At 37.5% G+C, this 12,658-nt stretch overlaps 2 protein-coding genes across 3 annotated transcripts; one reads left to right on the plus strand and one right to left on the minus strand.

Moving 5' to 3' along the window:
• The first annotated feature begins 3,963 nt into the window (after positions 1-3,963).
• Positions 3,964-7,177, plus strand: LOC121234935 (phosphoribulokinase, chloroplastic). Its single transcript, XM_041131077.1, has 5 exons — positions 3,964-4,859; positions 5,480-5,564; positions 5,753-5,837; positions 6,208-6,452; positions 6,651-7,177. Exons 1-5 carry the CDS (start codon positions 4,294-4,296, stop codon positions 6,900-6,902), a joined length of 1,233 nt encoding a protein of 410 aa, XP_040987011.1. The 5' UTR covers positions 3,964-4,293; the 3' UTR covers positions 6,903-7,177.
• Positions 7,178-8,757: 1,580 nt separating this feature from the next.
• LOC121234936 (protein BASIC PENTACYSTEINE7-like) lies at positions 8,758-12,658 on the minus strand. Of its 2 annotated transcripts, XM_041131078.1 has the most exons (3): positions 12,466-12,639; positions 10,084-10,160; positions 8,758-9,690 (listed from the first exon to the last, which is right to left on the minus strand). In XM_041131078.1, exons 1-3 carry the CDS (start codon positions 12,540-12,542, stop codon positions 8,957-8,959), a joined length of 888 nt encoding a protein of 295 aa, XP_040987012.1. In that variant the 5' UTR covers positions 12,543-12,639; the 3' UTR covers positions 8,758-8,956. The 2 variants fall into 2 exon arrangements, with proteins under 2 accessions (XP_040987012.1, XP_040987014.1); XM_041131080.1 differs by lacking the exons at positions 10,084-10,160; positions 12,466-12,639 and adding an exon at positions 12,646-12,658.

Raw genomic sequence — 12,658 nt, forward strand, 5'->3', positions numbered from 1 at the left:
TTGGCACAGTTCACATGTCTCCTAATTTTTCCTTACATAATGTTTAACATGTTCCCTCATTTCAATTTAATTTATTTCTATCAGTAAAATCACCACTGTTCTCAATTGTGTTGCCTTATTTTTTTCCCACCTTTTGTGTTTTCCAGGACTTGTCCATGAGGAAGTTGATTGGACTGAGTGAAGTGCATGATGACCTCTACTACTACAAACCATTATCTTCCATGACTTCACACTCCCACTATCTCCCGACCTCCACTTTTTGGCACCACTGACTTGGTCACCCATCTTCTTCTTGTATTCTCCGAACCTTATCTATTCCCTTTTTTTATTCCACATGTCATGTTTATGTTAGAGCGAAATATACTTACCTCTCTTTTTCAATAAATCATAATAAAAGTTCATTTATTTTTTATTGTATTTATTGTGATATATGGGGTGGTTATCCTATTGCTTCCAGTTCTGGTGCTCACTATTTTTTAACTATTGTTGATGACTATTCCTGCACCCCGTGGGTTTGTTTGATACGTACCAAAGTTGATACGTACATTTGCCTCACTAGATTTTATGCTAAAATCAAATCTCATTTTCACCATCAAATTCTCAAATTTCATAGTAACGATGACCAATAATTTTTATCCCACAAAATAAAACAATTTTTTCATGACAATGGTGTTTTTCATGAGTGCACTTGTGTCAAAACACCTCAATAAGACGATGTTGTTGAATGCAACATCGTCACCTTCTCAATGTGGCACGATGTTTACATTTTCATACACATCTTCCTCTTTCTTTTTGGGGGTGATTGCATTTTAACTGCTTCTATTTCATCAATTGCATCCCTTCCCCTCATCCTAACCATAAGTCATCGTATGAGCTTCTGTTCAATAAACCTTCTTCCTATACTCATCTACGCATTTTTGGTTGTTTATGTTACACTCACTCTCCTAGGGCTCATCGTGATAAATTTTCTCCTCTCGCTCTTTGTTGCGTTTTTCTTGGCTACCTTCTTCATCACAAAGAATATAGAGTTTATGATCTAGAGAATCACCATTTTGTCATTCTCCATGATGTCACCTTCATTGAACACATTTTTCCATTTCAACATATTCCCTCTCTCCCTTCCACTCCTATCATTTTTCTCTTATTCTTGAACCTCCTTCCTCATTCCCATCTAATTCCCCACCTCATCCTTTGACAACCTCCACACCCTCAACATCACAGCCTTCCCCTCCCATCCGCACTCGTCCACACCGCATTATTATTCACCCTATCTATCTTCAAGATTATCTATGCTCATCTTTACCTTTATCAACTGCCATAGCTTTACCTGTCCAATGACTTTCCTCAGGTACAATTCATCCCTATCCTCTTTTCTTTCTTACCAATGTTTTTCTAGCTCTCATTGTGCTTTTCTTGAACCTCTCCCTCCTAATAAAAGACATATTGGTTGCAAATGAGTCTTTAAAATCAAACTTAAGGCCGATGAATCCATTAAGCATCATACAGCTTGTCTTATAGCCAAGGGAGACACTCGAGTTGAAGGACTCGACTACCATGACACCTTTGCCCCCATTGCCAAGTTAGTCATTGTCCGATTCATTCTTGCTATGTCTGCTGCTTGTAATTGGTCTATCCATCAGTTGGATGTCAATAATATTTTTCTTCATTATAATTTTGATGAATATATATATATATGACTCACCCACCGGGTTACTGTAAACAGAGGGAGACCTGTGTCCGTCATCCTCACAAGTCATTATATGGCCTCAAGCAAGCTTCTTGCAATTGGTTTTCCAAGCTCTCATATGTTCTCACCACTGTTGGCTTTCGCCATTCACAAGCGGATCATTCTCTATTCACACTTTCCCAAGGTTCATCTTTTACTGTTATTTTAGTTTATATTGAGGACCTTCTTGTAGTAGGTAATGATCATTTTTCCATCTCCAAAATCAAATGCTTCCTCTCTCAAACATTCAAAATCAAAGATCTTGGCACCTTGAAGTATTTTCTCGGTTTAGAAGTGGCCCGTTCTCCTACTAGAATTTTCCTCAATCAACACAAATATTTCTTGGACATCCTCAATAATACCGGTAATCTCGGGGCCTGCCTTGCTCACTTTTCCATGGAACAAAACCTCAAACTCATTGACACGAATGGTACTCCTATCTCCGATCCAAGCACCTATCGCCGTCTGGTTATCCGGCTTATTTATCTCATTATTACTTGGCCTGACATTGTCTTCCTTGTCGACATCCTAAGTCAATTCATGCATGCACTGCATTAGCCCCATTTTGATGTTGCATTTCAAGTCTTACGCTACATCAAATCCTCTACTAGTAAAGGCCTTTTGTTTCCTGCTGACAATTCTCTCTAGATATCTTCTTACTTTGACTTTGATTGGGCAATTGGTCCTCTCACTCGACGCTCTACCAATGGATTCTTCATTCAACTTTGCAGTAGTCTTATCTCCTGGCGTGCCAAGAAACAATCCATTGTCTCTCATTCTTCTGATGTAGCTGAGTATCGTGCTCTACCACTTGTGAACTTACTTGGCTGAAGACCCTTCTTAATGATCTTATTGTCTTGAATCCCCAGCCTATGCTTCTTTATTGCAACAATCAAACTGCTCTCCACATTGTACAAAATTATATTTTTCATGAATGCACCAAACACATTGAAATACATTGTCACATTGTTAGTGAAAAATTACATGCTGACCTCATCTCCACTACTCATGTCTCAACTTCAAATCAACTTGCCGACATTTTCACCAAAGCCTTGGGCCGTGAAGGTTTTCAGACATTATCACACAAGTTGGGCATTACGGATCTTTATTCTGCCACACTGTTCGTGAAAAATTACATCCTGACCTCATCTCCACTACTCATGTCTAGACTTCAAATCAACTTATTGACATCTTCACCAAAGTCTTGGGTCATGAACGTTTTTAGACATTATTGCATAAGTTAGGTATTACGGATCTTCATTCTCCAACTTGAGGGGAGTATTACGGATCCTATTTTTCCTTGTATAATTTGTTGTGTATCAAAACTTTCCATTTAACATTATTGTCAACTCTAGTCACTGATTTTATTGCAACGTATACGGGATTTGATTTCCCCTTTGTAATATAAAATACGATGTACCTGCTTTATGAATAATAGGGAAAAACTTTCTCATTCAATGGCTATTCCCTATGTTTATTAATAAAATGTGTTCAGGTAGGCCTAGTGTTCAAGGACAGAAGAAAAGAATATATAACCATCCTGAAAGTTCATTGTTGAAAGCCTTGGGCCGTTTTTTGTTTTTGTTTTGGTTTTTCCTTGGATTCATTTGGGTCTCAAATGGTAAGAACAGAGATGTTTTCATCAAAAGAATCCTAGAAAATGGTCCAGCCTCATCTATGGTATGTACTCAAAAGAAACGGTCTCAAAACCTCCATTCACATCTTGTACTGGAAGGAACTGGGTCATCCCAGCTAGTGCAAATGCAGTGGAGCTCCAAAACCATACCCTCTGCCTGGAAGAAAAATTCTCCTACTCAAGGCTGTTATTTATTTTTCCTTTTTCTTCTTCTTTCCTTCTATTTTGATTTTGTGTGTGTGTGTGTGTGTTTTTGTGGGTGATTGTGGTCCTCAACACGGCTCTCAAAACTTTGAGATTAAAAAATATAGTCACAGAAGAACAGTCCAAAATTGAAATGGGAGATTATAGGCGCCAGTGCCACATCTCTTCTCCATTCCAACCCTCCACCCCTCATCTTCAACCAGCCAACACATAGTTGCCACATGGCATTTCAAATATCCAAAATGCAATTAATCACCACCAAGCTTCTCCATGCCTATTTTTATCACATATATCATCAAGCCATCAGCAACTCCATCCTTTTTTCTTTTTCAATAAATAAACAAATATATTGAGAACAACTTTTCTTAAAGTGACCATTTCACCCACTTCCTATTGGGATAGGCCATCCATGTCCCCTCTCATATCACCTCAAAATCACCTGCAAATTTGTCCAAAACCAGGGGTAGTCTCATAAACAAAAAGACACATCAGCCTTTCATCACCAAGCCAACATTTTCCTTCACTTCCAAACTGCCTACTGCACTCACCAACGTCTAACCTTTTATCTTGTGTTCCAAAATTTTCATATAAAAGCAGAAGGAATACAAGAAGCCTAACGCATTCCATGTCTGCACCCAAAACCAACTAAGAATTTTGCCAAAACCCAATCCAAACATCTCTTCCACTCTCAGAGCTCTGTGAATTCTTGAGCAGAGAGAGCAAGAGAATGGCAATTTGTGCAGTGTACACAACCCAGTCCCTCAATCCCACATGTTCAATCTCCACACCATCAAAAACCCACCTGGGATTTCACCAAAAACAGGTGGTTTTCTACACCACAGGCAAGAAAACCAGCAGGAGAGGCACCAGCAGCAGCAGCCCATACGTGATAACATGCGCAACTGGTGACTCACAGACAGTTGTGATTGGTCTGGCAGCAGACTCCGGGTGCGGGAAGAGCACCTTCATGAGGAGACTAACCAACGTGTTTGGAGGTGCTGCAGAGCCACCCAAGGGCGGCAACCCTGATTCCAACACTCTCATCAGTGACACCACCACTGTGATATGCTTGGATGACTATCACTCACTGGATAGGACTGGAAGGAAAGAGAAGGGAGTCACTGCGCTTGACCCAAGAGCCAACGACTTTGATCTCATGTATGAGCAGGTTAAGGCTCTCAAGGATGGGACTGCTGTTGACAAGCCTATTTACAATCATGTTACTGGTCTCTTGGACCCTCCCGAGCTCATCAAGCCTCCCAAGATCCTGGTCATTGAAGGTTTGCACCCCATGTAAGTAAACCTCAAGCATTAATCTCTCAGTCTCTCTCTCTCTCTCTCTCTCTCTCTCTGTGTCTAGCAGAATTCTTTCTATTTGTTGTATATCTCATTCGGATAAATTATTTATGTAACATATATTAATTGTCCAGTGCATATCTAATGGTTCTCTAAAAACTAAGTTATCAATATACGGTGATGGGCTCTTGACAGTACTGAGGTTAGAGATAAGAAAAAATATCTTCTATATTTATTGTATGGCTGTGGAGTTGTAACAATCAGCGTCATCTTTTTCTTGGTGGGCCTTCACTCAATCCTCTTATCATTAACTTTCAAACGAAATATGTGCTTCATCACATGCGCAAATTGTACTATCAAACCCGGCCGGGCAACAAATATACATATACATAATACACATATATATATGCATAGATGTATGCATGAAAAACATCTCTGTTCTTATTGTTTATGTCGAAGCTAGCCTAGCTTTGATGTTTTATATTCCGTTTATGTCATACATTAAAAAAATTAATTAACAAATAAACAAGCAAACATACGAACGGGAAGCATTTTTCTGATGATTAATCATGTTTTTGGAACGGATCATATTCAAATGTTATCTTGTCCACTTGTAGGTATGATGCGCGAGTTAGGGACCTGTTGGACTTCAGTATCTATTTGGACATCAGCAATGAGGTTAAGTTTGCATGGAAAATTCAGGTAATTAACCACTCTCTCTCTCTCTCTCTCTCTCTCTCTCTCTCTCTATATATATATATATATATATATATATATATATTATATACACGAAACTATGTTTCAGAGTTTCTTTCTGCGTGTAGTAGTCATCTTAATTCAACTTATTATTACCTGATATTTTCGATCTGATTATGTTATGAAAATTTCAGAGGGACATGGCAGAGCGAGGACACAGTCTTGAAAGCATCAAAGCTAGTATCGAAGCCAGAAAGCCTGACTTTGATGCATATATTGGTAGTTTTTCTTAGCCATTATTAGCTCTTTTTTAATGGCTTCATATGGTTTTCTTAGGCTCCGTTTGGATTCAGAAAGTGTTTCATCTCATCTCATCACATTATTACAACTTTCTCAAATTTCTACACAAAATATAATAAATAATTCAACTTTTTCAAATCTCAATTCAATTTTTTTTCAAATCCTAAAATTATAATAATATTAAAAATAATATTTTAATAATATTTTTTTCAACTTTCATCTAAAATCATCACGTCTCGTTTGTGAATCCAAACCAGTCTTTAGTCTTGATGCTTAAACTGCGCCATGCCTATAATTTCTCGAAAAGGCAAACCCAAAAATATTGTTTATTTTTCTGTGCTTGTTGCAGATCCACAAAAGCAATATGCAGATGCAGTGATTGAAGTGTTGCCAACCCAACTCATTCCCGATGATAACGACGGGAAGATTCTGAGAGTGAAGTTGATAATGAAAGAAGGGGTAAAGTTTTTCAGCCCAGTTTATCTGTTTGATGAAGGCTCTACCATTTCATGGATTCCATGCGGAAGAAAGCTCACCTGCTCATACCCTGGCATCAAGTTTTCCTATGGTCCTGACTCCTATTTCGGCCACGAGGTAGCCATCTATTTATTGCATCTAGAATGCTTCTCAATTCTGTCAATGTCAACACCATTGCCTTATCTTATCTCACTCCAAACTCAAAAAGCATATCAATCATTAGAAACTTTTAAAACTGGCGATGCATGCATGCCTGTTTTGCTGAGTTTTTCAGTAACCTGATCGTTTGTTTGTTTGTTTGTTTGTTTATCTTAGGTGTCTGTGCTGGAGATGGATGGGCAATTTGACAGATTAGATGAGCTCATTTACGTGGAAAGCCATCTAAGCAATCTCTCGACCAAGTTCTATGGAGAAGTGACCCAACAAATGTTGAAGCTTTCCGATTTCCCTGGCAGTAACAATGGAACGGGTCTTTTCCAGACCATTGTCGGGTTGAAGATCAGAGACATCTACGAGCAGATAATCGCTAGCAAGGCCAAATCTCCGGTAGCAGCAACAAAGGCCTAAAAAAGAACGAACATACAAAAAACAAAAAAAACAAAAAACAGCCTTGTTTATTGGGACAAGGCAGCACCAAAGCCCCTCTGAAATCAACTTCCACTTTCAGAATTTTTTTTTTTTTTTTCAACTTCTTCTTGAGCCATGTTTCGGTTGAGTATTTAGCCTATTATTTATGGGAGAGACAACACTCCGTACGTACTAATCATAATGCCTGTGGAGCCGTGTAATATAGAGAAATGAGAGCAAAGATGAAATTCTGTCAAGGAAAAAAGTTCATAGAAGATTGGTTCCTTTTTGGTATGATTTTTCTTTCTGAATTTCCCATACTGCATTGCGTCATCACTATAACTTCTCACCATCTTCTAATTTCCGTTGTAATGACCTCAGAAAGGTTGTATTTATATTCTTTTTTCATGCCTAAAAATCACGTGAGATACCAGAGAATATTGTCAACATTAAGGAGGGGTTTAGATTCAGAAATAAGATGAGATGATTTTAAATAAAAGATAAAGTTGAATAAAATATTGTTAGAATATTATTTTTTAATATTATTATTGTTTTGAAATTTAAAAAAATTGAATTTAGATTTGAAAAAGTTGAATTATTTATTATATTTTGTGTAAAAATTTAAAAAAATTATAATGATGAAATGAGATGAGACACATTCTGAATCCAAACGGGGCCTAAGTTTCTTGGACGATTTAAGAGGTATGGAAATGGCACAAGGAAATATAAGGTTACGAGAAAGCTTCAGCAGAGTAGAAAACCATATATGGCACAAAAGTCATTTGTTGGTACTCATCGGTGTTCCAAAACTTCCAATTTGCACAGATTCACCTGCACGAGTTGCAGCTTGAAGGTAACTGCATAGTCTTGCACAAACTAGGGACTAGTATTAAAAGGCAACACCTCTATCGCATAAATTTTTTGGACTGAAATGAACATGTTGATGTAGGGCAGGGAAACCAAACAACCCGCTTGCAACTTTTGGAACTCAATTTTATAGGTAAAAGCTCTATCATTCCCATGCTCAAGACAATTGACCCCGCAGGATTCTCTAAATGTTTACGTGGAGCTGTGGGAAGAAGCAGAAAACAAGTGGTTCTATGAAATGTAGAATAAACAAAGAACAAGTAATAAAGAACTAAAGTTGATGAATAGTAGTGAGAAAATGAGTTGAGTTGAGTTGAGATGGGTTGGAGGTGGTGTTCTCAGAAGAAAGGGTTTTAACTTCTTATAGCATTTTTTTTTGTCAAAGAAACCTAGGCACTATATACTAGGAGAAAAAATGATTACTTATTTCTCATTCTACATAGCCTTGAAGGGGAGAGTGTGCTAGAGAAGAAGGATGAGAACATCAGTCACAGAAACCTGAGCAGCATAACTAAAAAGAAAAAAAGAATAGCTTTTCATTCATGTATATCCTATGCGGACTTGGATATCATATAGACTGATTACACAGCAAAAGCATGAAACAATACATAAATGGTATTTAAATGCCCTCAGGGTTCATCCATATGACATTAATGCATATACTCAAAATGATGTCCCCTCGGAAGTCTGTCACCATCTCATTACATAAACAAAAAATTGACATTTTTGAGCTCATTGTATCTTAAGCTTATAATGATTATTAAGGTACATATGATTTTTTTTTTAGATGTAATATGATACGATATGATTAAATATAAGAAGTTAATTCAGATAAATAACTTAACTAAACTGCTAACAAGCTGACAATGCAAGTAATCACCGAAAGTACATGTTGATTACCATATTTCCTTAATGAAATAAATTAATATCGTGTGAAAAATAAAAACCAACGAGATAAAGCAACCAAAGCCATGGCAAAGCCAGAATGTGAAGTTATAAGAAGAGTTCGCCCTATTTGAAGCAGCATTTTGTTCCAAATAAGTTCTAGATTCTAGAAAACTTCAGAGAGACTAATATCCAGATAATTAATTTGATTAACTATGATTCAGCAATAAACTAGATCTACAAGAAACATGGGAATAATGATAGCCACTAACAAATATTTAACTATCCTTTTCTCCACAGCTCTACTTGATTATAACAAACTTGTTGGTACCGTGTCTTGCCCAATGGTCCTTCAAGTCAACTGGATGAGTAAGATCACAACCCTCAGCTGCAAGTCTCAGTAGAAGTTTCCCATATGCTCCGTTGCTCATCTTCCTCCCAGCCACACGAGCCCCAGGTCTTGTAGAACTCATGGGCAGAGGATATTCTGATATGTTAATGGTGCAACATGAAGATTGCCATCCACCAGCTCCCCATTTGTAGCACAATCTGGCAACACCTGTACAAGAACAGTAGGGAGGAGGCACCCTGGAGAAATCAAAGTCTGCTTTCTCCATATGAATATTATTCAGAATCTTCTTTTCTCGTTTTCCTTCAGGCATACTTTTTCCCTTTGTTGTTTTAGGAGTCTTTTTGGTTTGCTTTGGTCTGAAAACCTTAGATGCAACCTGGTTAGAACCCTTCACAGAATTCTTAAGTTTTCCACCTTTGGCAGGTTTAGTTGCTGAGTCGATATCGTTCACTGGTTCAGGTGTGACAGCAATGGTTCGAATGGGGCCAACAGGAAGATTAGGTTGCGGGTTTAATTGGACTCCTTGAAAAGGATTTGAGCTGGTTTTTGATGCAGAGAGAAAACTCCCGGGATAAAACCAGGTAAAATGTGGAACAGACGCCCCTGCTGTAGCTTCAGGTATCATAGGGTTTCTATTGGAGTAGGTCCCCATCTTCGCAAGTACGTGATGTCTCAGCACTGCATCTGCACCCAAAGTTTGCTCTAAGACAATCACAGTACCCTATCTACCTTCCGCATCTACACAATTGAACAAAACAATGAACTTCCCAGCCCCAAGTAATATTTGTTGTTGAGAGAAACAGACTGAAACCACATAAAAATCAACACTTCACTCAAATCAACAACCTGGGCAAATATCAAAGAGTTGGAGAAAACTTACTAGAAACTATATGGGAAATCAAACATTATAAATACCCAATAATATATTTATAAAAAATTAAAAAGCAAAATAATTGGAAACTTGAGAAAATTCCCCAAGTTCTGCATAGTTTTATTATTAACTGCTGGAAGTAATCATAAGTTTTCAATCCCAACAGTTACAAAACTATCCTCATTGGATTTGGATTTGTAAGTTACCATCTTGGAGAGTCCCTTCGTGAGGGCTTGATATGATATGATGGGCCACTCGTATTTGATGGTCGTCATGCAACAGACCGGATTAACTAAAAAGCTCAAGCCAATGAGTTTACGACCATATGATAGATCAACCACTTTCTCTTATCACTACTACTTGACACAGGATTTAATCACATAATCAATCAAAACCAGACCACTCACACATGAATATTAAAACAATTATGACAAGGGTTAGGAATAAGAAATATAAAGACGTCTGAACAGTTTTGTAATTGAGTAGGCATGGAGATTCCGCTCAATAGGACACTTAGAAATCAGTATCTCACCAATCCATGCAACATTAACTTAAAAGGGTTGAAAAAGAATCTAATTGGCCTAAAAGTCCCAACATCTTTAACCCCTGAATAAACAATGGGAGTTAGACTACATTCAAGATTCTTTACCGCGATCCACCGCTAACCATATATAAAAGCAACCAGCTCCCTATAGAAACTAGCTTCATAAACTCCTCCGACAATAGTAAAAAGGAGGTCCGCACTATCCGACAAGTTATTGGGAGATTCTTGCCTAGCACTACCCCAATCTCCCCATCCCTTGACAGAAAATTGCCACCTCTTGCACTGCCAGCCCATAGTTTTTCTTGTGGCTTCATGCTCATGAAATGTAATACCCTTTACTGAGTTATAAGTGTAGGTGATGTATGGAACCCCACATTTCTTGGGAAGGGTAAGCGATTGCTCTTTAGAATGATTCTAATGGGGCTCCAATTGTACCATCAACTGGTCATTTTGAAATATGACCCAGATGTGGCTTGAGCCTCCCTTGGGGCATCACAGATGGTATAAGAGCTTATCCCAACTAGGGGTCTAAAAAAAACTGGAAAACCAGTTGAACTGACAGAACCAGACCGAAACCGGTTTTTCATATTTTGAAAGTCGCTTTGAACCGAACTGAATTGGTATATATATTTTTAATTTTTTATATTATATATAAAATATTTTTTAAATATTTTTTATACCCCATATTGATTAATGAGCATAGGTAGTGTATAGGATCCCACATTACTTGAGAGGGAGGGAGAAGCTATTTGTCTTTATAATGATTACAATGGGGCTCCAATTGTACCATTGACTAGTCTTTTTGGAGAATGACTCAGATGTGGCTTGATCCTCTCTTGGGGCGTCACAAATTTCCTATCTATACTCTCTTGCTTGCACATCATAATGTTAACCATGGTATATGTACACTTTGCCTGTTGCAAACTATAGCCCACTTTGGGCACAACACCCCACTCCACCCATCCATCCATTCTCTCTGTCCTTGTTCCCAATACCAAGCTCTAATGGAGAAACTGCATCCTTTCCTTCTCTTTTTTAAAAGACACTTCTATCTTCATCAAGCACTTGAAAGGTGAAGTAACTGGGTAAAAGCAGGAGTCTCTTAGATTTGTGTATATTAAAAACACTAAAAACATTATCCACATTCAACATACCCTCCAAGAATCATGCTACAAGCCCTAGCTATCTCTCTGAAGTTATGCTCTTTTTGCTGAATTTAGGTCCACATATAAGTTGCCTCAATAGTTGATATAGAGACTAATTAGCTTAACAAATTTAATAGAAGTTCAAGAGATGCTTGGTTGTGATATAAACCTTTTCAAATAATTCTTCATATAATAACAAAAACTGAAAATACTTATAAAAAAATAATAAATAATAAAAACTGAACATAGAGGTATACGTATCTCAAATAATTCAACTATTTCAATCTTGACTAGGTTTGATATAAAATACCGAAAAAAGCAAGTTTAACACACCACGTGCTCACAAATACACGCATGTACATATGGACACAATGACACTTGGCGTGCATGCACAGCACAAATAAAAAATAAATAGGACAAAATTGAAACAACTAACTTATGTATTGTATCAAATATCCGGCCCTCAAGAAAGAAAAAAAGAACAGAAGAAAAAACAATGCTAGCAAGTTACTCACTTAAAATTCGATGAGGAATTCATGCAGAAGCAGTAGATTGAAAGCTCTACTGGTATAGTAGCAAGAGACATATACTTTTTAAGGAAAACCAAGCCCAAAGGAGCCAAACACCACATCTAAATTTTACAAAGAAAAGCACGGGTATTTCAGAACAAAAAGGTGCTCCTCGTCAAATTCTAAAGAATACTTTCACAAAGAGAAACAGATGCCAAAATGCAACAGATCGCAAGCTCTAACTAACAGAAAGGAACCAAAAAATACATCAAAATCACACTACGAAAAGCAAAGAACTTTAGAGCAAGAAAGGAAGGGGGAAAACGCCCATGTCAGAAATCCACTCTAAAACTGAAAAACTAATGGCAAAATATAGAAGTAAAATATCACCTCGCACATGCACCACCCAAGCTTTTATCTTTCAAGAAAGCCGGACTGAGAAAAGGAAACCCATCAAGACTAGACATCAAAGCAAGCTTCAAACAGTAGAGTAAACATTATATGCCTTTTTTTTTTTTTTTTTTGCCTTTTTTTCCAAAAAAAAAAAAATTGAAGACCAAGAAGATCTACCAGAGCTGAGGTA

This window comes from Juglans microcarpa x Juglans regia, chromosome 6D (genome assembly GCF_004785595.1).
Source record: "Juglans microcarpa x Juglans regia isolate MS1-56 chromosome 6D, Jm3101_v1.0, whole genome shotgun sequence".
NCBI classification, from domain to species: domain Eukaryota; kingdom Viridiplantae; phylum Streptophyta; class Magnoliopsida; order Fagales; family Juglandaceae; genus Juglans; species Juglans microcarpa x Juglans regia.